The 27,101-nt window shown below is 40.7% G+C and overlaps 1 protein-coding gene across 1 annotated transcript in view; it reads right to left on the bottom strand.

Annotated features, from left to right (window-relative positions):
• ITGA9 (integrin subunit alpha 9) overlaps nucleotides 1-27,101 on the bottom strand; it is a 228,249-nt gene that overhangs the window by 114,071 nt on the left and 87,077 nt on the right. Inside the window, exon 16 of the mRNA XM_074900986.1 lies at nucleotides 531-686. Coding sequence (XP_074757087.1) covers nucleotides 531-686 — 156 coding nt within the window. The remainder of the gene's footprint in view (nucleotides 1-530; nucleotides 687-27,101) is intronic.

Genomic DNA, 27,101 nt, shown 5'->3' with positions numbered 1-27,101 from the left:
GACATGTCCTGCTATAACAGCAGGAGTGGATTTCCCTTGCCCCAAGTCTAGACATGAGGAGACCTCAAGAAGAGAGAGCAATTGGGCCAGGCAAATTTTTTTATTCCATCTATCGTTCTCCCCTCACACAGAGAGGCAAGTTCCCGTGACCCCTTCTGGAGCCATCCCTGCCCCTCTGGCACTAGCAAAGGCTCAACCTGGAAAGAAAGCCAGGGCCAAGCCTTTCAAAAGAACCTCCTACAGAAAGGGAAGAACCAGAAGGAGCGGGTTCTTTCTCATCCTTTTGCTTCTTCAGTCTCCTCCTTCCCAGCACAAACACCCTGAAACAAGAAAGTGAGCTCATGCTGCACTGCCCAGCATCGTGGGCAGCACAAGTCTTTACCCCTCATGGAAAAGCACTGATGTCAGCATCAGGAGGGATTGTACAAAAAGGCTACAGTGTGCAAACAACCCAGAGCTTGGCAATCCCCTTTTATATCCACTTCTGCTGGCACAGACCTTCTAGGGAAATAACATAGCCCAAATCTGACCTGATTCCTTTGTGCTATCTTTTGTCCTTTCTTCCAGCGGAGAATGGGCTTGAGAGCAGGTAGTTCCTTGTTCTCTTTTCCTCTTTCCATGACATGTTCCCCCAGGCTGTACGCAGCTTCAAATACAATTGGAGATATGACATCTTTAACTCTTTTCTGTAAAAGAAAACAGGTAATTCACCTATGCATACAGGCAAGCACATTTTTATATGCAACAATTATGCATACAATTAAAGCAGATTTTTCTATTCAACACTGCAGACAAGAAGCAGACTTCTCTACTTCCTTTAGTCTTCTCCATGTGAAACAGGAATAAGCACATTATATCAAAACAAGTCAGGATATTAAAAAAATCAACAAGAAAAAATAGTTCTTCATTTGGAACCTACTCTTTGTTCCACAGAAGCAGTAGCATATTTGGCACACCTATAAATCAAGGGTTTTTTCCATAAAACCAAGACACCTTCTTAAAAAATAAAATAAATTAGGAAGTGTTTCCATTAGTCCTGCACAATGCAGAGCAAAGAGCAAATCATCTTCATCACTAGGGTTTCTAAATGAAAACTGGAGGTGTGGTCATCTCCAGTGTGAACTGCTCATTAAAAGAAAATAAAATTCCATCTTGCCTTGTTTTTTTGCAATTATCAATGAAATGAATGGATGGGTAAAGATACCCATGTGGCTATAAAACAAGATTACAGACATGCAGGAGCAGAAGAACCCATCTTCCAGCATGGTTTTGAAAGCAAAACTCACAATTTTTTAGTATGTAAAAGAAGAAAGTTTTTCAGTGTCTTTATTTGCTATATTCTAGGGTTCATACCAGATGTATTAAATGGTGCCACATTATTCATCTGATGGGACGAAAGGATTGCCTTTTCTTGTTGTTGGAGCCCAAGCCACAAAACTCATGCCATTTGTCACAACATGTGACACCTAAATCCAGTTTTCTGTGCGAGGACAAAATACTCATTGTGCTCTGTTCAGTCCTGAATTCCAAAATCCAGAAAACCAGAAGTGGCAAATGCTCTACCTTTTCATGGGCAAACAGTCCTCTTAAATTTTAACTACTTAAAAACTTAGAGTGAATTCAGCCCAGATGAAATTGAGGCAATAAATAAATACCGTAAGTATAACAAATCTTCAAATGCTTTGCCTTGCATCAGTTAGCAGGCTCCTCTGAACAGAGCCTGCCAACCACAAGTAATTGAGATGCAATGCAATTCACATTGCGTCTTCCAGATGTGGGAAACCTGGGAACTAACTGGCTTTCTGACCACCCTGTTTGTTCTGTTTCAAGGCAACCATTTTCTCTCTCCAATACGTCAACTGGTCACAGACCTCTGAAGTCAGACAAAGATTAGTGGCTAACCAAATTCCCAAATCATTGGTTAGCTGAGAGAATGATAGCAGAGACCAGGTTGGATGACATTTCCCCTCCCATTACCAACATCTGCCAGCGCCCCGTGCCCAGAAGCAGCAGCACAGAGCACCTGAAGTTTAGACCATGCATTGCTTGGAGCGACTTGTGCCTTCTTGGTAATGGACATCAACCGAGGGCTCATACAGTGGCAGTAGTGATGGCAGCTACGTGACCTCTTACCCATCCCATAAAAAGGGCCATGCATGCTCTGGAGCACTGCTAATCCCCTCGGCAGAAGAGACACCGAAACCTTCAGCCCCTTCCCGCAGTTCTACCCTTGAGGTGGGAGTTGTCCCGTTCTGAGATTACTAAACAACAATATTACAACTCACAGAAGCTACTAGCATCGCTCTCAGAAAATCACATGTATTAACTTAAGCGAGGATTGTATCAGCCTACAAAACGACTATGTATACAAAGAAACAAGACTGTAAAAGAGCATGCCATGCAGCAACAGTCATACACAATAAATCATCAGACAGATCACCACCTAATCCAACTGTATGCAACCAACTGTGTAAACACAAAACAATTAAAAATGTAGGGAGTGGGTTAAATTAAAATCCACCTATATTTTTTCTAGCTCTATTACTGCAGTATGGCAAGAATAAGTACTTAATTACTTCTAAGTGTTTTAATGTGATCTTGCAGGCTTCAGTCCAATACCCTTTGAAGTCAAAAGACAAGTTTCCCATTGACTTCAATGAATGTTGGAGCGTGCCCATATTGTTCGCTGGTGTCTCTTTCTGCTTCATTTTAGTGGTGAAATTGTGACTTCCAGCAGCTAGATTAATTACATGTGTGGATATTCCCTCACCACAGCCCCGGGGAAATATATTTCACATACCCACTTGTCTTTAATTAAGGATGAAAGTATGAATGCTACTCAGTTATTAATTTTGCCACATGTTCAGTCCCTTCTGCTCACAATCTTACAAACATGAAGGCGACAGTCTGTGGGATTTGTCCTCAGTAAGACAGAGACAAGACAGTTCTGCCTCGCAGGTACACCACAGACTGTCTGGGATGTGAGCACATCAAGAGAATAATGAATATTTGCCCAAACACAATATGGAGAAGTACTATTTTAGGTTGAAAATACACCCAATTTCGTTCTCTTTCAGTCTACCTAAACATACTGCTTCCAGTAGTTAAATCATATACTGATGACAGAGCACACTGATTGCTTTTAACTACTCCTGATTTCTAAAAGGAAGTCAAAAGATGCAATGACAATTGGGTTTGAGATAGACTGAAAAATCCTTCAAGTCAAGGAAACTGTATGTGTTGCTTTTCATATCAGTTGCATGGCCCTAATGAAGTGGATTTGCCAAGGGAAATAATTACCACAAGCAGCTTTTACACGTATTCACCATTTTTCACCATGACACTGCGATGCTGAGGAAGTGTCGAAGGTTAAAGACATTTCTACATCATGAGAAAGCATCCCTGGCAACTCATAGCACACAGACAACACAGCTTCATTAATGGAAAAAATGTCTGGAGAACATTAAAACAAGTGTAATAGCCAAGGAGTTCACATTATCAACAGTAACAACTGCATAACAAGGGTTCAGTGAGTAATAGCAATAATTATCCAGTCTGTACAGGCTGGATGTCACTAAACTGCCGCAAGTTTTCACTGTGCCTGAATTAGACTGGGGACCTGAAGCTGGGTTTCCCACACTGGCTGTCCTATATAGTTTTCTTATTCTTACAAGCAATTTCTCTAGGGTGATGGGTTTTTTCCTTCTCTTTCTTTTGGACCAGATTTTATTCTGAACATAAGAAACTTTTGCAGCAAGGCTTTTGCTAAAACCAATGTGCTTCAGTCCCAGTAAGTTACCCTTCTACCAGTATCCCTTCCTGCAATGGAAACAGCCCTAGTCAGCTGTATCCTTTCATAGGGATCTTTTGTCTTTTCCTGTGAAGCACGTTGCATGACATCACTCAGAGTTGAAGGAAAAGGTGTTTTGGTATAAACAAACTGGGTTTTTATCAAGGGTATTACAGTATGATCCCTCACTAGTATCCCGCAAAGACAAAGAACTCCAAGTCCAAAAAGAGCACACTTTTAAATGCATTTAAGAAAGCAGTAAGGCACTTAGAGATGTTTCAAAAGACACCACAGTCCTGAAAGCTCGCCCTAACAAAGAGCAAGCTTGCCATCTCCTCTCCCAGAACAATCACCCCAAAGAAATAGGCATTTTTTATTTCAGTGCTGTGGTAGACACTGGGCATGACCACATATTTCTTCCTTTTTGTTCTCTGGCATTGCAGGGGAGAAGAAAGCAAGCAAGTAAAGCTTCTGCCAGATTTATGACTGCACTTCTGCTTGGCTTTAGTACCAAAAAGTCCTAAAAATCTGAAAAGTAATCACAGAGCAATGATTAAATATCAGAGCTGTGATTCTGAACACCATTTCCAATTCCCTCTCGAAGATGGAGTGTGATGACTGTAAGAAATCATTTTCTGCGCTTTTCACAGACACAGCTTAAGGCACATAGTGACAATACAGCCACAGATTCCAACATCCTAAAGGCACACTGCCTTGGCGGGCAGCCACTGCCTTCTCCTAGCATAACTCTGTGCTACCAAGAGCCCCCACACATCAGGAAGTCAGGCAAATTTGGATGGAACAAGACAGGGTTTTAGTCAAGGGATAGGATTTACTCTGCTCATGATGCAGGTGGTTGCCAGAGAGGACTGGATATCATTTCAGCTTTCTGTCGGCTCAGTGCCACAGTACCGTCAGGGGACTGTACATGAGCCCAATAAATCATCACATCTAATCCCCTTTCTTCTACAAGGTGAAAGTCTCCAGCAGGGGCTCCGAAGAGTGCCAAATTCCATTTTTAATTACAGCCAATGGGCTGAGAAATAAATTGAGATGTAAATAATCCTCACAATCTACAGCAAGAGTCCTGCAGGAATGACAGATGAAATGTGGTCCTTTAAAGCAATGAATATGAAGTAATTTTGAACAGCATCGAGTGAGGAAATACATGTAACTGTCAGGGTGACTTCTACTGTTGCCCTTTGCTTTTGTCGTTATGTCCTTCTGGAGTTTCCTCTTTCTCTTTGGTAAAGTTCTCTGAACTGTTGGGCCTTTTTTCTAATCCCTGACTTGAATCTTGAGGACATCAACCCATGCATCGATTCCAGAGGTTTTACTGAATTCAGCACAGCTTTTCAGCACTTCTGAGAATCAAGCTCTGTTTAGTTTGATGACTAAGAATGAACTCAAGAACCTGGCTTTTAAAACACTCAGCTTGAAACTCTTAGTCTAAACATATTTATTTAGTTTTAAGCAAGCACTAATAATAGACTACAGGAATTTTTACAGCCTTAAAAAACACAAAGTAAATTTGATAATCCAAATTAACATATTAATGCTGTAAAATGTATAAAATCCATCGTGCTAATGCTAATCCAGCATAACACTTTAATCAGCTCACAGGTCACTACCATGTAAATCCTCAGTTCAGTGCCAAGAGATAAACAGTTCCCTGTTCAGCGATATCAAAAATGACTCAAACGTATCCCAACCTTCAGAGCCAAAGGCCACTACTTCCACAATTTACCAAATGAAGTATCAGCTGTAGGTCTTAATAAACATACATTATGGCTTATGAATCAATAAGATGACAGCGCTTGACTTTAAAATAAATTACTTTCTCCTATTATCTCAGACTCCCTCTCTAAACCATGAGTCATTCAGGATGCAAGGCTTAAGTGTGATGCAAATCAATGAAAATATCAGTTAGACAAATTTGCTTTAAACTAGAAGACAGATTTCCATTCATTTCAGACAAATGAATGTGTACATGTCATTCTTGTACCTGAAAATGAATAAGGAGTAACTTTCTTGCATCATTTATTGAGTACAAGTTAGGATCCCTTGGTGTCAATTCCCAGTGCAAGTTATTACTTTCAATCTTCTACTAATTCTGTGGAAAAGAATAACCACCTCTGTCCTCATGAGAGCTTTCCTCTGTCCTGTGTTTCCTTTGATAAAGATATCCTAGGATTTGTAATAATTTATTTCAGATTGGTGCAATTTTAGCATTGGTGTCTCCCAAATGCAAAGGCAGCAAAACATCACTATGCCAAAAACTTCTAGAAAAGATCTAGTTTCCTCTCCACAAACAAGTTGATTCTTAATATATATATATTTTTTAAATTATTATTTAAGATGTTACTGTACTTAAAGGGGAAAAAAAACCCCAACATCAAACTCTTTTCCAGAGAACAGGCAGAGGCTAGAAGTTTACTTGCTTGGTAAGAGCTCATTTACAAGATTATTGGTGAATTTTTTGTCAAATTAATAACACATGAAGGCAATCAGAGGCCTGATGTTTCAATAATGCATGCTTCTGTTTTCTTTTAAGATCTTGTGACAGCTACAATTCAACAAGTAGGCCAACAGTCTTTGTTGCTAAACTTCAAACATTATAAGGCTTCTGAAGAATCCCAAAGTTTAGAGCAGGGGAAGGGAAAAAGAAAAAAAAAAAAAAGCGCAAAGGATTTGCAGGGTGTCACACCCTTGAGTGTTATTTAGGGTTAGCGTTTGAAAGAATAGGAGTGCTTCCTCTGTCCTCTTCCTAAATGCATTACTCCAGCACACAACTGTTTCCATCAGGTCAGCAACCTCCCTTCGCAAACACTGATAACTGCAAAGATGTTGTGGGAGAGAAAAAAAGCAAATCCTGGGGAAATCTGGTGTTAAATAAACACCAGGCATCCAGGAGCCTGTGTGCATTGAGAGGATACCCTGAGACAGCAAGGGAAGAGAGCTGCGAGTCCAAACCCCAGCTGGGTACAGTCACGCTCTGAGTTTCAATCAGTGCTCACCATCCCCGCACATCTGGCTCCCCGCTATCAGCTGGGGAGCGATAAAGGTATTACTGATGTCGGCATGGGAGAGATTGCGATCAATAGTGTAAATACTCCATGTCAAAGGTTACAAAAGCTTAGCAATAATATATTACTGATAATCCTTTCACGGTAATCAGTAAGTCACTACATGCCACCCAGGTACAATACTGTGTATTAGTGAGCTCAGACCTTAATTTTCCAGCTCAGTACTAAAATGCATTATAACAATACAGTTTCACACCCTATCTATACATTCAAATCTTGGGCCCTTTGTTGGACCTAATGTTTTCAGTTATGTTTTTATCACTCATTCCCCTTCTCTCTTTTATAGTTCACTTTCAAGTCTTCCATTGGGGTTTTTTTATATGAAAAATAAGGAAAATTCCTCAACTATCTAAAATCAGAGAAGAGAATAGCCCTGCTGGGATCAGATGCCCAGCTTTTTCCTGGTACCAGGCCAGACACAACCAATCTCCATAACATATGACTGGATACCTGCAATACCAACCATACAGAAATACAAACAATTAGAAAGTTCAGGAGTTAATGGATATTTGTCAAATGAAGGCCTGAACTTAGATGAGCAAAGAAAACCCAAGAAGGAAGAACAGGAGTAACAATTCAAACATTCATTTATTTTACTCACTTTCTGAAAATACGATCTATTTCAGCAGGGAATTATACGCAGAGTAGAGACAGTAATTAAATCCAGACTCTTCCTGAACATATGTAACCCTATCGTATACTTGTCTTTTCTGCTGGAGTTACCACATTTCATTTTCTGCTGATACAAGATTTTATCAAAACCAAGCTTTAAAGAGATTTCCTTTAATAGCGTCTTAAAATGCACTGGGTCCAAAATACGAGTTAATTCAAGTACCTGTTTCCTTTTATACAGCATTTTCCTCCAACCCTGATGCAGAAGCTGAACACAGGGGTCTCTGTGTATGAAGCTGTTAGAGGTGAAGAACTTTAAGACCCTTGGCTCCTGGGTCATTGTGTATGATAACAAGTCTGCTAAAAGTTTGACACATTCATGGAGCTGGGGGAGCAGTGTTTGGTCAAAACATCATGCTTAACATTAGCGTTCATATATGTATTCCTTGCTTTCTTCCTGTATACATCTAGCTAGGGATAAAAACAGCTGTGCGTGTGTGTCATCCAACAAACTTCCACTGCAAAATCTCACACAAAAGCCATCCTCAGAGCCAAGGACTGTGGTTGAGGACCGACCCTCCCAACCTCTTCCCAAAACCACAGTCCACAGGGGTGCTCAGGAGCCCTCCTTGCTGGCCCTATACCCTTTTTGCTGCGCATGGCAGATCAGACTGGGGGTGTGGTGCAGCCCTGCAGCTGATGGCTGCTGGTCAGGGGATGGTCCAAGGCACTGTTGCCCTCAGTCTTTGCCTGAGCTCAGCCTGCTTCTAGGCAGCTGTGAGTAAACCCCTGAGCTGCTTTATAAGCCATTCCTCCCTCATTCCCTTGCTCTCCAGATGGATTTTCTTCTTCCTTTTGGAGAAAAAAAAAAAACCAACAAAAAAAAACACAACCACCCAAAAAAACACAACACAAATAGCAGAAGTACCTTTCCAAACACATCTCAAGCGGCAACAGTGAGGTAATTAAAAAGCTTCTCCCCATATCTCTGTAGGGGACACAGGAGCCAGAGGGTGGGCTAAGACACAAGGCACATTCTTCTCAGCATTTCACACTGATCATCCCACAAAGTGGCGGACTAAACGCCTGCTCCCATTTGGAGGTGCCTGTCACTTGTTAAGGGGAGTAAGCAGCTAACACACAGTTCTATGAATTGAGACAGGATCTTGCATCTGGATCCTAGGGTACATTTTATCTCACACTGTCATGAAGTATATCTAGCAGGTCACCTTATTATCAGTAGGTCAGACATCTATGGACTGAATGAGACTATCCTGCTGCATTCCCTAGATTTGCAGTGGATTTGTTTGAGAAAAGCATCGGTCTGTACCAACTGGCATATGTCTCCTCAGTTCTAACCCTAGAATCTCAAATGGTCAAGGTGGCTGAGTATCTGCTAGAAGAGTCAGGGCAAAAGACAGAAAGCCTGGATGGCTATGAAACATCACAATAGCAGTGGAAAAAATAATTTTGATGGATACTTCATTTTAAGGTGACTAGAATTGAAGGCCTGACAATACACTGTTATGGTCCTTTCAACACCACTGTGAGAAAAAGCATTTCATCAATACAGCTTTATAAGAAACACATGTTTGGAACAAAGAAATGCTTTTATTTAAGCCCAGTATCCTAAAAGAATGAGCTAAACGAAAAAAAAAAAAAAAGTAGCATTGTGTCAGGATTGAAAGTAAGCAGAACCATCCTCAACAGAAGAGGCTAGAGTGAGATGAAAGGTTATCACTGACATTTTTAGTGACAGTATTTTAATTCAGTTGAGTAGAACCAACAGAAATGGTCCTTAGAAGTGTTGCAAAGAAAGCAACACACTACTCAGCCTGCCTGCCTGCATCAGAGAGAAAGGCCGAGTGCATGAGAAGAATGGTATTCATATGCTTTAACTGACATACTATTGAGATGAGAACAGTTTTCTTAAGAAATCTGGAGGTATTTACACACAAAAATATAAATCCTTCTTTCACTCACAGGAGAATGGATAGCTCCACAATGGGAGCCTGAGAGGAGTGATGCAATAATGTGACTCAAGTCTATTCTTCCACTATTAAGTGGAGGAGGTAGTATTCATTAGTCTAATCCTCTTGAGAGCAGCATTTAAAATCAATACCAGGTAAAAGGAAAAAGTGTTATGATTGTCTACTTTGTCACATGAATTTAGAAATGTGAACAGAGCTCCTCTGTGGCATCTATTTGTATGTTTAATATCAGAACACATTTCACATGCTATATACCTGCTAGAAACTGAAACCAGGACCCACAGTTGTATCTCTTTTTTCCTGTGTGCTATTGCTTCTGTACACACAGGAGCTGTGATATCTGAAGGGGGTGAGGGAACGATATTGTTCTGGAAACAACGAAATCTCCAGTGATGACAAATTCTTATTCCCTACTCTGTAACAACCTAATTAATAAAACTTAATATTATTATTAACCTAATAATGTTGAGGAGAATACTTGATGGGAATTTATCCATTACATAGCACAAGCACTACAGATGACTTCAAGGACATTTCATTAGCCTCCAGGTCTCCCATCCTGCACATATCTACACATCAGCACGCTGACGAAACCTCAGTAACACCCTGACTCCATGTCATTTCCCTCTCCAACACTTTTCTGCTTTTTTCCCATTCTCCTCTGATCATCCAGACACCACTTCACTAACACCCTCCTCTCTTCAGGCTCCCAGCCTCTGCTCACAACCAACCCAAAACCAAAAGGAAGAAGAGGAAGGAATCAGAACATACTTCACGAACCTCACAGTTATTTTAGTCCATATACATCTGAAATCACGACTGAGTGGAAAGCTCGACATTCATTTCAGCAAGGATAAGGCTTTTGCCCTTGTTTCACAGATCATTCATGAAGAGGCAGAGCGGATACGGCTGCCCAGCTCTCAGAGATGGCTGGGCTGGAGGATATTGTACGACGACAAAGAGCGATTGTTTAAACTCACGGACGGGAGTGGTATGAACGACCGTTTCTCAGGGGAACCAAGGAAAACCAAAACTTTCCCTCAAGTTCCACAGACTTTAAAAACAAACAGGGCAAATGTTTCCACAAATAAGTGCAAGCCATACAGTTCCCCAGATCAAAGCTGAAAGATCTACTCTGAAGCTAGAGGTGCATTCATGGGGAATGGAAAAAAATGGCCCTTTATGACAGCAGTACTGCATTTAGCGAAATAATTTTATTTCGCAATATAATCGCTATTTATTGCCACTTCACACATCTGCAGCCTGCAGTTGATTACTTTTGATCATTTCAGACATTATTCACCAGGACGAGAGTGCGCATCCTAACAGCAGCACTTCCTCAAAGCTCTGTCTCTCACTTCCACAACAGGTAACATTTCAGTGGCAACGGAAATTTATGGCCTATGCAAACGACTACTCTAGATGATATGCAGCGACTCTAAATGGATAACTGATATGTACTGTGGCTTGGGTCAAGGGAAGAGATGCCAGCAAAGCTGGGAAAGGGCAAAGTTAGCCCCTACCCAACTGCAGGCCCTGACAGCTAAATGCACACAATCCTTGGGAAAATGTCTGAAAGATTATAACAAGTGGGAGTATCAGAAGAAGGGAGGGGTTGGGGATTGGTGCTTTTTTTTTTTTCCCTTAAATTCTGATTTTAGGAAGACATAACAAAAATTCATAAAAAGACAAGTTTATCTGCACTAGACATTATCTTATATTGTAGAGCTGCAAAATTATCTTGATCTGCCAGATTATTCTGTTGAAGCACTTCCTCTTACCCAATAGAGTCAAAGCCAACCAGACTCACCCCAAGAGTTGGGTTTTTTTGTGTGTTTTCAGCACATCAGGCTGAGATACAAAGCTACACAAATGCCAGAAAGGAAAGATGCTGAAATGTTGTCTTTATCAGGCAATGAAAGATGCCTTCCATTCCAAAGACAGAAACTGTCTGACTTCCAACCACTTCATCTGTGAACAGCTCACAGTATACCTGAAAGTGCATGCAGGTAATAACCACCAGTACCCAAGGACCAGAAATAGCTTGTGCTGTATCTCAGCAACATTCAAACTGTTGGAGGCTCGGTGGTTTCATCTGTTAATTCTGCTTTTTCACTGGAGAAAGTAACCTCATATGAATCTCAACAAGACATGACAGCACACTGAGCACTATGTAACATTATCAGGAAACTCATCTCTTCTGCAATTCCTCTTTTTACCCAGCTGCTCTCTTCAGGGGTCTCAGAGATAACCACTACTTTCCTCCTTATCATCATTTGCGTGGTACCCCAAGCACACTGTAGGCTTTTGTAAAGAGCCGTGATACAAGTTTACCTCCTCAGTAAATGGCAGCCCCTTAAAAATCAAGAGCCAATACTGTGGAGAAAGGCATCTTTCCAGGTCTCAGGCATAAGCCAACTGGAACCAGTTGCATGGTGGGGGCTGCTAACACGTTTGACACTGGCCATGGCAGATCCCTGCCAGGAGACAGCTTTCAACATCACCAGTCAGAGAGGTACTGCTTTGACCCTTGTTTCCAGCTCCAGAGGGAATAAGAGCTCTTCACTGCCCTTCAGTTTGGGAGTTTGCAGCATGGCATCGCTGCTCTTGGGTAACTCAGCTTTCAAAGGCTGTGAGCTCGGCGGCATCAGGCTTGGAAGCAGCTTTGTTACAGAGTGCAGCACCAACAGCAATAAAAGTGCTTGCCCTAGCTATTAAACTAGGTCAAAGATGAGCTTACTTCATTTTAAGGGGTGAAGCCTTTCTTTAATTTTCTTACTTCATGAACTTTTGGAACGTAATTTTCCAGGGTCTGTTCAATTCCAAATTGGCTGGGATGCAACACTGAAGTAAGAGCGGATCAGAGAACAGTAAGCGCGTCGGAGGAAAAACATCAGACAGTGCAAGGAGCAACTGCAGAGGCCAGGGAGTACTTGGAGAGAGCTGCAAGTGCATCAGAAGCATGGCACTCGGAGCTTGGGAAAGAAGAAACGAAGGGGAGATGGATCAGAAAAGGAAGCCAAAGCTACAGGCCAGGATGGCAAAGCTCTGACTATACAAGCAGCGCATATCATAACCTGAAAATCACCACCAGCCACCTCTAAATGCTTAGTGAGAGGTAAACAAAACAGAAGAAAAATAGCTCTGTAGGACGCTTCAGTGGTCAGATTCAAGACACAAAGAGTCTTTCAAAAAACAGTCACAGGTCAGAAGTGTGCATCAGACTCCCAGCCCAGCCTGCTGTTGCACGGCCTTGCCTAGACTTGGACATTTGCCAACAGCATGTTATATTCACAGAACTATGCTGTGAACATATTAAATACATACCCACTGGCAAGCTGTAGTATTTTTTCCTTTTTCTTAATTTCTGTATTACTTGTTCAGAAATTATATCTTCAATCCCAGACACAAACTACATCCTGCTCTTTTTTAGCCCACTGGCTGTGGGATTTTGTCCTATCTCTCTGCTTTGGTACTGCTTCAAAAACCCTGTACAGAGAAACTGTTATTGCTTTGTTATAATTTGTCCCTATTTTATCAACAGAAAACTCTTAGAAACAAACACTGGGATACTAATGATGCTCCTTGAAATACTCCTTTGTGTAAAAATCCTAAGAGGCAGTAATAGACTGTATCATTTAGTCTGCCTACTTGTAATATCCCAGACATTACATTTCATTTGTTAACCTTCCACTATATGAAATCATTTGTTTAGTTACAGCATATTTTCCAGAAATGCATATAATTAGGTCCTATAGTAATCCTTTGTGAACTTGAGAAGTCCTGGGTCTAGCTTCTTTAAATGCATGTAGCACCACCTTTCAGTCACAGGTTTTTGTCACGCCTTTCTCTGCTAGATTATAAGTATCTTCTTAGGTGCCTCTTGGCCTTAAGATAAACGCTGTGACTAGTTCAGATTTCTAAGTGAGGCCTTCCCAAGGACACTTGAACAGGTTTAATAGTTGTTTACATCATCTAAACAGAAAGCATCTCATTAGTGAACACACAACTCCTCCCCTGGCCAAAGCAGCGAGCTATACAGAAGAATCATTCCAAGGTACCATTCTCTCTGTATAGCCAAAGAACTCATTACTCCTTTTTGCCAACCATCATGCTGGGAAGTCGTGTTAAATTGTTGGTCTGCTGTGACCCTGAAATCTTTCTCAAGGCCCCCACTTTCCAGGAGACAAGCCCCTTCCCCCTTTTGTAGGGCCTGCATTCTTCATTCCTGGATGTATGACCTCACACTTAGCCAGATAAAAATAAACTTTGCTTGAGTGGCTCAGCTTAGTAGCTGATTTAAAGCACTTCATAAAAAAATTCCCCGTCCTCCCCTTTTAACCAGGTATTTTTGTATTATCTGCAAAATGCAGAAGTAATTTTTAATTTATTTTCAGAAAGCTTAAAATGAGTATTAATGATCTATTGATCCTGGAAGAATGTCATTGGAAGTAACCCCACTTAATAACCATACACTGACGACTCCTTTTTAGATCAACCTGCTGTCCAAATATTTTTTATGTACACAGATTTTGTACAGTTTTTGGTTTTGTTTTTTTTTTAAATCATTGTGCCTAAAATGTTAAGTAAAATTGCAAGACCCTAAACCTCTATTACATCTTCACAGCTACCTTCACTGAGCAAACTCATTATTTCATTCCTCAGGGTTTGGTTTTGGTTTGTTTTGTTGGTTTTTGGTTTTTATTTGTTGGTTGTTTGGGGTTTTTTAATCAAACTGCATCTGTTCCTTTATTTTCTTGAGTAATCACATGACATATTTGCATTTCCATTATACTACTTGTTTGATGATGTCAACTGATCTGCTCTTCAGATCAGCTCTCCTACCCTTTTTTGGTATATTGACACTTTAAAACCCTTAATGTTTGCTGGAATTTTCCTTGCATCACAAGAATTAGGAAAAGTTAACAATATGGAGCCAGAGCACTCTTCAGCTGGTCTTTGGGACTCAAGTTTTCAGACCATTTAAATGTGTTTATTTCTGGTAAAGAGTATCTGACATCATCCATATTTACCAATGCATTAAAAAGCATAGCATAAACTTCATGAAAGATGAGTGCATTCTTCTCCTCCTCTACAAAATGCCTAAGTAGTCAATGAAGCACTTTTGCCTTTGTGTATGAACAGTTTTATTACCATCACCAAAAGATGGGCCAAATATTATTGCTAGGATTTATTTCATTAATGCATCACAACTTTATTCTGAAGAGGCTATAATCACAGAGGAAAAGACTCCCACATAAATTCTGAAGGGACAAAGTACAGCTGCTGTACCAGAAATACTGATGGACCCATTACAGATGCCATAGAGTAGCTAGGCAATAGGTCAGAAATGTTTTATCGTCTTAGAGAACAATGTAGGAAGAGACATGAGTTGAGAAACCTCTCTAAAAAATGCACCACACCTCTTCCTTTTCTCTGTAAAGATAAATTAATGTGTCCAAACAACTACTCTCAGCTTTCTCACCATCCAGGCTGATTTCAAGTGTGACAGCTTGAAATCTCTGTAAACTGAAATCATGAAAACACCCACAAACAACAACATGAAGGCAAATTTATACCCTAGACTTACTGGTATAGTGTGACTCAATAGACACAAAGCTTTTTACTAAGAATGGAAAAATGTCCTGTAAAAAGCTCCATGCAACGCAGTAGGTGTTTAAACCTAGGTGGCAGAAATGATTTATGGCCGCCCACAGGTGATCTGATTCCTTTGAAAAGGACCTCAGTCAGGCAAGTAAGAATAAAATGAGACGTCACAAGTGACAGGATGAAAAGAAAAGGCTTACTTAGCTCTATTTTGTTAAAAATACAGAATGATTTTTAGGTTTTCTTTTTATTTAAAGTGGGTGGAATTCTCTTTCCACAGAAACCTGTTTTTACCACTACTCATCAGTAAAGAGGAGGCTTCTCTCAGCATATGACATTTAAAAAGGAAAAAAAAAGGGAAAAATAAAGATCATGTTACGGTAGTAGGTATCCACCTCCAGCAAGTTTTTCCAAGGCCTCTGAGAGGAAAACCCTTTCCGTTATGTAGAAATAGCCTCAATTGACTTTTCCACTCCTTTAACTGCCAGTCTGCAGCACATATAATCTCAAAGGTCTACCTTTAGAGCTGACCAAATTAACAACCACATCTTTTCCTTGAAAAGGGCATTTAAAAAAATAAACAAAAAGCCCAAAACAACATAAAAATATATTACAAATCCTCTTGAGGATCCTAAAGTAACAAGTGTTCATTGCCAGCAATTCCCCAGCTTGTTGTAGATGGATGAAACATATTACTAAAACATCAAATCCTTGGGCAAGACAGATACACACAGTGCTGTTAAACCTTAATGTTTTAGGAAATAATAATTGAGATATTTGTGGTACTCTTTGTATACTACATAAACCACAATATTATCTGCTTTGCAAAGATGGAGTTATATAAAGACTGAAGGTTTGCCAGTTTATTTTCTTGGCTAATGTAAATGGAATTTAAAATGAAAATTGGCTACCCAGGAGAAGCCACGACTACCCTAGGATTCAGAATAACGGTTATGAAGGTTTTTTTAATCTCCTTCCCTAGAAACCCGGAGAGAGGAAAATTGTCCTTTTCAAACAAGGTCTGAGTTACTCGATGCAAAAAAAAAAATTAAAAAAAAATAAAAATCCAGAAATCATTTCTACTAGAAAAAAGGCAAAGAAAGAACTTCATCTAATTGATTAAACCATTGCCTCAGAGGTGAAGCGTGGGTGAACACCACTGTCCCACTGCAGCTGTGCAGTCCTGAAACATAATTGTGACATGCCACAACCAAAAACTTACACACTTTGAAAGTGGTATTTTACACATCCTTCACTCCCTTTCACCTTTAATAGTTACTTTTAAAGCACTTGATCAGAGAAAACATTTTCATACTTTCCAATTTGATGGGTAGAAATTTACTGAATTCCTCAAATAATGACTCCTGCAACCAAGAGTTCCCATATTGATGTCTTGGATGACAACCTTCAAAGCAGTACTGTCACACTCAGACACTGAGCTGAACTGAAAAATTTCAGTTTTCTCTGAAAATCCCTGCCTAAATGACATCTGCCCATTTGCATTCTCCTTGGACCTCTGGGTACATGAGTGTGGAGCTTGACAGGTAAATCAAATTATTACCCTTCTAACTGGCCATACATATAGCTATTATTTTGTTCTTACTTGAACGCAGATGCAGGTTGCATCCATGGTTTTCAAAAATCTGCCCTTGGTCCAACCACTTCTCCTCGCTGAAAGTATCCTGAGCTCCCACTCAGCCTTGAGCCACCAGAGCAAGCTATAAAAAGTGTAACAGTTCAAAACACGCCCCTGTTTTTCTTTCCGTTTAGTAGAACTGTAACATATTCTGCTTCTCTTCACTGTGTTTTACACCATACTGTAACACACTAACCATTTATTATCAAAACATGACAACTGAAAGTTTCTGGAAGACCTCCACTCGATTATCAATCATGTTCAAACTTCAAGCTTAGCCCCATTAGACTTGCTTTAAAACTGCTTCTTAAACACACAAACACAAATCCCACATACAATTAAAAATGGCTTTCTATCAAGACAGACATATATGGTTTGAACATAAGGTATTACTTAGGAATTGATTTGGGCAATCCCCACAGAGAGTAAATGGTACATTAACAAACAGACCCCCAAACACATGACAACCTAAAAATACAGACCATTTGAAAAGGATGGGATGGGAAGGAAGAATACCTTGGTCAGTGACAGTGAAGACTGGATACTTTTCTAACTAATACTCCTAAAACAAACCATCCATTCCACATCTGTTAGGAGCTGAGACTGAAGATGCAGTCAGGAACTGTTTTCACATGAAGAGTATACGCAAAGTCTCACTTCTCTCAATATGGCAGTAACATACAGCAAGAAACCATTTTCAAACCCTCTCCACAGCACTGCCTGCCCCCAAGCTTTCAGCTTACTCTTAAACTTCTGTCTTTTCAGTGGTCTGTGGTGCTTCCCTGCCACCACTGCCAACTGCCGCGAGCCCGTTACCAGACCCTCAGACTACCCTGCTCAGGTTTGTATATAACCTAAACCTGTAATGGAGACTCACCTTTATGTCCATCACTGCCACTTCAATAAAACGCAGTCACAATATCCAATGAGTTTAAGAAGGCAAAATGATATCCCTACCCTCGCATACTTTGGGGGAGTAAGAATATACGCGTACTGTTAAGAGCAGAGCGAGGGCCAGACTGGTCCATCCCATAGTTTCTCAACCCATCAGCTCGGATCTTGCAAATCTCACCAGAGGTAAGTCAGGATGCCTTGACAACGTGTGCCATGGAAGGGAAAGAGGTACGGAGACAGCTGCGGGAAAGGCAGACAAATGCCATGGTTGCTTTATAAAGCTTCTGTGGCACTTCTTGCTTCATGAAAGCACTTGCCCCTTGGTCAGCCTGAAGAACACCTCCACAGGCATTTACAGCAATGCTGTCAGGATTCATTTATATACAAAGCACTCAGACATACACTGCATATCTTTTAAACCAAAAAAGGGAGACACTATGCATTCTCACTTTGGAAATTAATCTGCAAAACTCCTGGTGCTGCTTTTAACTCTCCTTACTTTCTACCCATCTGCTTGCTGGAAAATTCATATATTGAGGCTTTTTTTTCCCCAGAAGGAAGACATAAAGTCTCTGAACCGAAGTAAGTGTAAAGTATACCCTTGCTTTCCTAAAACTACTTCTTTCTATTAATACAATACAAATATCTGGCTAGCCAGATAGCAAACAAATACAAAGTGCAATGGAGGAAGGAAATGTTTTTGGAGAGAGGATAAGCAGTGGCAGTGCACGTGAAAAACCAAGCACAAAAAACAAAGCCAGTTTTCTCAACAAACTGGAAGAGCAGCCCCAGAGCCTCCCAAGTGGAACCCTGCTGCAGTCCATCCGGGCACCATGCAGGCCAATTGCACCCCTCTGATCATGGCAGCTGTATTTCCATGCCACACAACATCTGGCTGTAACATCAGGCTACCTCTTACATCCATAGGACCACTGTCCTGGCTGTGCTGGCACAGCTCTTAGCACAGCCAGGCTTTAAAATGGGCTCAGCTGACTTCTCATTAAAAAGTCTTTTCAGAGGCAGTTGATTCTGATGATCTAGTTCAGAGACCTGCATAACAGAGGGCACAGCATGCAATGGTCCAAGGGTAGAAAGAGGGCTACAGCCCAGGTCCCTGGTCTGAGAATCAAACACAAATTATGCCAACTAACTCCAGCTGTGTGAATAATGAATCAAATCCTTTTTATTTAGCCATAGGTTTCCTGAATCTTTCTCCTCACCTCTACCACATGGGTAAACGCATGTGGGAAAAAAGCAAATACACAAATGGGATTCTGCTTCTAAAAAACCACTCTTGATAATTGCCTCATTCTGCTTTCAATGTAGTTATAAAGTATATCTGCTCAACCATTCTTCCCTGGCAGTACCTGAAAGCTCCAGCTTGGGCAAAAAAAAGCTCAGATTAACATTTTGGTAGACTTTCCTAGCTGTAAACAGTTGGAAAGAGTATGTTCACCAGGTAATGCTTTTAGGAAGGAAACATCTCCACAGTCAGACTGTTTTCTGTGAGCAATACAGTATGCACTGGGAATCACCACATTGTCAAGGAGGACAGGTTTGTATCTGCAGATTCACCTTTTAGTCCAAGATGGATGTGTACTCCTTTTCATGAATCTCCCAGTCAATTCCGAATCTTATTGGCAGTCAGTTTCAAGACCTCGGACTCTTCAAAAACTAGCTGTTGGCACTTCACAATCTTAGTTGGGCAATAAGGATTTTAAAAGAAAACAAACAAACAAAAATCAAACAAATGGATCCCTAAAAAACAAAACAAAAAAACCCCAACCCAAAAATGTACCAGAAGCCCAACAAAAGCTCATGCACATCACTGTATGTTGTATCTACTTCCCAGTCAGATCCCCTGAAGTAGCGCTGGGTCTTTGGCTCTAAGCTTCAGTCTCAAGTAAGGACAGTGTGCTTGGCCTTGGGCTCCACCCAACTTTCGTGAGGGATTTCCAAAGAGTACGTTCCCGGGTGCACTGCCATGCAAAGCTGCAATGCACCCCTCAACAGCAGGCAGTGGGCTTCCCCATGGGAGCTCCACGTGCAGGGTAAATCCCTGTTCTGAGGCCAGCCTGCCATCAGGGGCAGAGGGACAACTTACCTGGGAATTAAGCATTGAAATGACAACTCTTGCTTTCTTCTACGTTTTTATGATCTAGTGTTCACCACCACCACCCCTCCCCCGACAGAACGGGTGCTTATTGCAGCTGCTATTCAAAGGTTGAAGGATTTTACTCTACTGTGGTACCTTCATCTCTCACAGATATTCCCCAAATCCCAACAGGATGGCAGCTCTCTGCCACTTTTAGAAGATACATGCTGTCTCTTCCCGCCACACTGTCCCTGGGGTGTCCTCATCATGTGGTATCAGTCCCTAACCACAGTCATCACAAAAACAACATTTTCCAAGCTCTGATTGTAAAAGCTCTCCCCTTGAAAGGGTTCAAAGACCTTCTAGGCCTTTATTTTATTACTATGAGCTTACTAGTAAGCATTTTTATTTTTCAAACTTTAAAATATACTCCTTGAGAAAGACTAGCTTCGTCTTCAGCAGATGCATCCACACATCACGTCAAATGCAAGCTGTTTGTGTAGATGTTAAAAAAGATGAAAAAATAAAATGGCTCAAGTGTGTATTTTCCAGCCTTGCCCAAATCCAAGGACAAGTAGAGAAAGTCCCATTTCTTCTACTTTGCACAGTCACGCCACACGGAAAATTTCATTCCCCAAAAAGCAGTGTACTGAAAAGGTATGACAGTGTGAAAAAAAAGGGTGCTATAACTGAAATCCTTCTGCAGCTGTAATTATAGCAGTTGCTATGAAGCCAAGGCTGTAATTTTTGCAAGCCAAACTAAAGCAAAAAGAACAGAAGTACTGCAATTGTTTTGGAAAGCTATGAGGGAGGTTTTCTTTCCTTTCCTGCTGTCTAATCAAAGTAGCGAAGGGTGGGGTCATGAAGACAGATGAAAGTTGTATTAATGCTCTCTGCTGGGATCCAGTCTTCTCAGTATTTTTGCAATGTAATGCCATTAGAGGATATTTGTAAATCATGTGGAAAATTACCCAGATTGAATCCTCCTTCTTCCTAGTTAAATTAATCACTAATCTTAAAATAAAATAAAAATAAGAAAAAAAGGCAAGTCCCAATCCTGCAATAGGCTCCATAATGGCTTATATTCCTGTAGGCACAGAGTAGCTATTAATTTACACAGAGTACATCAGAAGAGTGTCTCAAGCTAATGAGAAAGAGAAGAAGCAGGCACAAGAACTCCATACAAGTCAGTCAGGCCAACCACTGTTGCAAGGGGACATCCTCACTGAAAAATGTAGGCTGAAGGATGCACACAACCAACCTGACCTCCTCCATGGTCTAGAGAAACCCAGCAACCCAGCTAAAAATCAGATCTTTGGAGAGGACAGTTTTAACTTTATTTGACTGTTGAATTTACATTGATTTGCTTTTTTCCTAAGATTTCATTGTTGATTTTCAGCACAATAGAGCCCAAAGAAAATTCCTGAGAATAACCTGAGACATGGTTGCAGCCCTTCTTATGGTGATGGGATACACTACCAATCCAAAAATCTCCCCTTTAAACATTTTATACACACCTGTACTTTCCAATTTAAAAAAAACATTTCAGCTCCCACATTATACAATGAGAGAGATCAGAGGGTATGGGATATTCTCAGCTCAAGCAGAAGGAGACAATTCAGGGAAGGGCTTTGTCTCGTGTTTCTGCTTGCAGCTAAAGTGAGCAGGATCAACTACGTGCCTAGAATTCAGCACTGCTGCAAGACCAGGTAGTATTTTAAATCTGGATTGCATTGGCTCAGCTTAGGAGCTCTGAGGATTCCCAGTTGTCAAAATGGCAATCGTATGGAAACATTAAACGTGATCATACTGACTTAACCACATTTTTTATATGTACCACCTTAGTTGTTCTTCATGTATCTTCTACAGCTGCGTAGAGGTTTTGTGTTTTGGGTTCTTTTCAAACTATAAAAAAAAATCTATAAAAAGAGAACATCTTTTATTTTTCCTACACTTGAGATAAATTGTTGGTTTAGCCAATAAAAAACCTTTGTAAAAACATACATATATCACTTTCTACCACAGCCAACCATCCATTTCAAAAAAGCAGCAAAGTACAAGTTATCATTTTGTCCACATTTACAAGAGAATAAACAGTGCTATTTTTGGTCACTTGAACTTTAAAATATTACTGCAAAGAACTGGTTGACCTCTTCCAAGCCACTCAATTATCAGGCAGCTACTCAAATACAAAGTCTCTATTCCTTGCTTCCACAGCTTCTCATTTCCCTTTTTAAACCAATTTTCTCTGAGATAAAAGGTTACTGCAGATTAGGGCTGTAGTTACAGCTAAGCAGGGCTCTGGAGACTGCTTCTCTTTCTCTTGTGATAGAAAGATACAAGTACAGAATATCTGCTAAATGGAAGGAGAAAAGTTTGAAAGGACTTACAAAATTTAAAAAATAATTCATTCTATTTAGAAATAATTCTGAACATGAGGGGGGAAAAAGGGGAAACAAAAATCAGGGGACAATTCATGACCATTTCCCATGGAAATTACTATCCCAAACAAAAAATACTTTGAGCATAAGGTGATGAAAAAAACCCACCAACCACAGTTGGAGGACCAAAGAACCACCCTTTTGTTCTAGACTGTCTCCTCCCACATTAGCATACAAACTGAAGAAATATGCTTTCTAATGTTGTAGCGTGAAATGTCCAAAACTTGCAAAACTGAAGTTTTCTGATCTAACTTTATAACTAAGTTTTCTGATGTAACTTTATAAAAAGCCTATCTTTTCCACTTCTACATAGCATCTTTCCTCAGGGCCACGTCAATGTCTGCATATAACTTGTTCTTTCCTGGAAACCCCAGTCACTCTTTATTCCCTGTACCTTTTAGGCATAATGTCTCAACTTCACTACATTACAATTTTCCTCTCACTTGCAAAACACCATTCACCACACGGAGTATTGACTCAGCTTCCATTTCTGATAAACATAGAAAAAAATTCTAATGCAAAGGTAAATGTTATGATGGATAAACATTTCTAAAGTGTATTTCAGGAGTTGTAGAAATTCACAGCAGAATTTCATATGGAAAAGCATTAGTGCTTATTGGCAGTACAACTGACTGCTTACTTGCAGTCATTCAGTTTACATAGCTTTACTATGTACTGTGAAATTCCTCATTCCAGGAGTCTGAGAGATGAGAAAATGCATATTTCAATTACAGCAACTTGTTGTCCTATCAAAACAACCTCATTTTTACTCAAACTCTCTATAGAAAAAGAAAAAAAAAAAGCTCTTTACAGAAAGTAGTTTCTTTACAACTCTTCCTCAATCAAGTCCATTCACACAGAATTATCTGATTATTACCAGAAAGTTCCTGCTATTTTAAGCCATATGAATGTCTGCCTCACACATTTGACCATTATTGTCCCAAGAGCCAACAACTGCCATACAACGCATCTTACACAGCACAGTAAGAAAAAAAAAAATTTCTTTTTTGTTTGTGCCAAGCTGACCACGATGGGACACCAATTTAATTTTTTGTAAGCCACCATGCTTGCCACCAAAGCTTGTGTTTAAAGCACAATGTTATCCCACAAAAAAAGTTGCCCAATACTGATTGATTCAAATGACAAAGACGGCTCCCAAAGTCATCGGATGGACAGGACACACAAAGGGCTTGGGTTTGGGACAGTTACTGGATTCCTCTAAAATCATCACAGAAAGATTGCTTTAGTTTTGGGTACTCAGAATTTAATGGGGCAGGGTCAGATGTTGCTTTGATATATATATATATCTGACTGTTTGTGCTACAGAAAATGCCCTGTGACAAAGTACAAATGGCAGCCTGTGAAGTCTCCTTCAACCTGATAATATGAAACCCTCAAGAGCAACATAATAATGAAGAAATATTTCCCTCCTTAGCATGATATTCGTAAGAAGTGGTCCCTTTCTTTATACTTTAAAGACAACAATCTTTAAACTATTCCAAGTGATGCCTTTCAGAAGAACTGCATTTCCTATGAAGAAAAACCACAGGAGGGAAACAACACAAAAAGAGATTTAAACCTCTTGATCTGTTCATTTTCTTAAACCACCTTAAAAAAGGTACTTTATTTGCCAATTGAAGGTACAGACAACTTAGAATAAAAAATGTGAACATGAAAAGACATTTTTAAAGTAAGAATATAGAGTTCCTTAAACATGCAGATAAAGCAAAGAACATTCAGAATAAAATAAGTGGGAATAATCAGTGGGATTTGGAAAAGATCATTACCTAATTATGTCACAACTCAAGAGTAGAAGTGTGTAGCAGTTGCTGAACTAGCTTTAAAGTGAGTTACTGGTTAACTATGTAGCTGCAATTTCGCAATTTGAGGGACTTCTGGATGTCTGTGAGTGGAAAAGAATCGTCTGCAAAGCTGGCGAAGGGATTTATATGTTTATCTTTCTCCAATTTATTTTTTTTTTAGTTCTCCAAGCACGTTCCTGGGTACAGTCTTGGCCACTGCCAGCTTCTAGAAGGGATGCAAAAATCTTGATTTATTGACCAAAAGAATCATATATTCTCTCATTAAACCCATCAAAGAAGGGCACACTGTGCTGCAGGGACACGCTTGTATCAGCGCTCTCTCTGCTACTGTCCTTCCCCTCTAAAATTATCAAAGGGTCACTGCATTTTTTCACCCTGAAAGCCTCAAAGCGCATAGACCCCAAACTTCCCAGGGATTCATTTCCTGCCAAGGATGGTATCTGTACTTTATTAATCCCTAATCTTTGCCAGGTCTCTGGGGACTGGCTGCTATCTATATGTCCCCTGAGGATTATTAAACCAGCTGGAGGTTTAAATTAACTCCGCGCGCAGCCCCACAGACAGGGTGGCTTTCAGAAAACGTGCAGCATAGTGGCTTTGCATGCCGCACCAACACATGCAGGGGACCCTGTTGCTCGATGCCATTAGGGCTCTGTTGGGGACAATGCAGTGCCTGCCTTCTGGGCACAGCTCCATGCCGGGACAAGAGCTGGGTGGAACTGCTTGTGGAAAAATGGGTTCGCTGAAATAGAAAAAACACAGCTCAGGAAAACAGTGCTGCTTTAATGACCAGCCTCACCTATGGTATTATAAAGAACCCAAATGCAGCAGACATGTAAAAAAAGAGGTCCTCAAGAGGGATAGAGGATTTCCCTGCATTGGAGGAAGAGCGGACAGACAGGAAAACCAGTGTGGGATGCCATGGGCCTTCAAGTCTCCACATGGATCTAGATAGGCACGCTCGCAAACCGCTCCAGCTGCGTTACCTGCCTTCACAGACCTAACAAATCCAAACCAAGGCCCTCCACTGATAAATGCATCTCTAAATTCTCCATGCCTGAGGCCAGCATACACCCTGCCCCAGGTGGGGCAAGCTGCAGTGCCACTGCAGCCTCAGCTGCAGGGAGCACACCCCTCTTCTGCTTTCCCCCCTCCTCTTTCCTTTTAACTGCAAGGGCACGATAACCAAAATCACTCCCCTGGGGCTCCTGTAGCTGTCTCAGCTGCCACTGGGGAACCATGGTATGGTTTGGGGGGAGTTTAATAGACAAAAAGAGATGGCAAAGTGCCTGTTGATGCTGTTCCCCATGTGAAACGCCCCACAGGCTGACACAGCGACTCCTCTGGGGCTAAGTCACCAGCAGAGATAGTATAATGACTTGTTCCTAATTTGATGCCTAATTTAAAAAAAAAAAAAAAAAAAAAAAAAAGACCCTTCAGAATGAGCCTGGATCTGTGAAAGAGCTATTTTAAAGAAAAATCAATAACAGAAGAAGAGCTTTTAATCCCTTCAAAAATCCTTAATAGGCCAAATTAATCCCTGCTCTAACTCTGGAGGCTGACCGGTCCCCCCTGGGAGGAGTCAGATAAGACCACAAGCAAACACATCTGGCAACTCTCTTCCCCTCCCAGCCTCACACACGCAATCCACTGGGAGCCATGTGCAGCACTCTCCAGCTCCAAAATTCTGCTCAGGAGTCATTGGAGAAGGCTAGTTTGGTCCAAAACCATGCCAGGAGCTATGCTACAATGTGGTGCCATGTGTGACTGAACCACAGCAGCCAGCAGAGCTTCCCAGTGATGCTTAATTCCGTAGTACAGGCACTGCCATAAAAACTAGCACAAGTCCTGTGCTTAAATTCATAAATATTTATACACCAATCTCCAGCTTCACAAACCACCTCAAGGCTGGGAATCTTGAGCTGCAAGCCAGCCAATGTTGAGAAGATACACCTTTGTAGTCATCATCTCTCTCCAGCCACACTTGCCATTTTCATTCCAAACCAGAACAAAAAAAAGTTTCAAAATATCAAAGGTATTGCTTATGAAGTAGAAATACCTTCCTCTACCAAAATTTACTGACTGGAGACAGCCCACATCAACAGAAACACAGCCACATGAAGCTTTCAAGTCCACGTGAAATATTTCACTGTGTTCTCTCCTTGCCGGGTTTTGCTTTTAAACCCAGACTCCAATTTCTTCTGCTGTCTAGTAAAGAATGAGAAAACTGAGAAGAAATGTCAAAAAATACTTCCCTCAAGAGATCTATACAGTTCTGGAGGTTACACAGCTTCTTCACCACATTTAAACAGCTCAGACAAATGCTAAACAGAAAACTCCCGCAAAGAAGAAATTCCACTACATCCAACTAACAAACATTTCAAGTAAATAAATGTAACTGATTCGCACACAGTTCACACAGTGAACCCATCACTGGGGACCTCAGTGCTCAGGCGCAGCTTGCACAAGGTGTGACATGGTCAAGGCCCCCCCATTCACTGCCTGACCTGGACCTATTGTCCTGTTGGACCTTACCTGAAATGGAGCCGAAGCTACAAAGTTTTAATCCCAGGATTTTGACACTTACTTCCTTAGTGGTTTTGAGCAAATTATTTTGTCTCACTACCTCACCTTTCCAACTGTGAAACAGAGATAATGCTATTCACCTATCTTAAAGGAACTTTCTTGAGACTGATTAATTGTGTCTGTAAGGCACCCTAAAGAAAAACACTTTACAAAAGCAAAGCAAAATATTTTTCAACCTAAATTCCTCTGGCCATCCTGTTTATTAACAAGAGGAAAACATCTGAGCTAAAACAAGGTATGAGGCTATTGTTTCCCATGAGGCTCACAGAAATACTAAATTGTCCCCAGAGTAATTGCACATCATTTAACTCATATCACCAAAAAAAACTCCCACCAAAAAAACTATGCTCAGAGCCAACTGCACTAATAGAAACATGGCATTCGGGTGTATAACACACAATCCCACTGTGTATTCAGCACCACACGCTTCAGGGGCAACATCTGACCAGTAGAAAAATGGTCTTGCTCTTGGGCTGAAGCCAAGCTCCTGTGTACCAACGGCACAGCCACCAGTGCAGCTGACTTACTGAAACCCAGGTG

The sequence above is a fragment of the Athene noctua genome, chromosome 2, assembly GCF_965140245.1.
Source record: "Athene noctua chromosome 2, bAthNoc1.hap1.1, whole genome shotgun sequence".
NCBI lineage: Eukaryota > Metazoa > Chordata > Aves > Strigiformes > Strigidae > Athene > Athene noctua.
The sequence above is the reverse complement of the archived record's forward strand: the minus strand, read 5'-3'. Positions and strand labels throughout refer to the sequence as shown.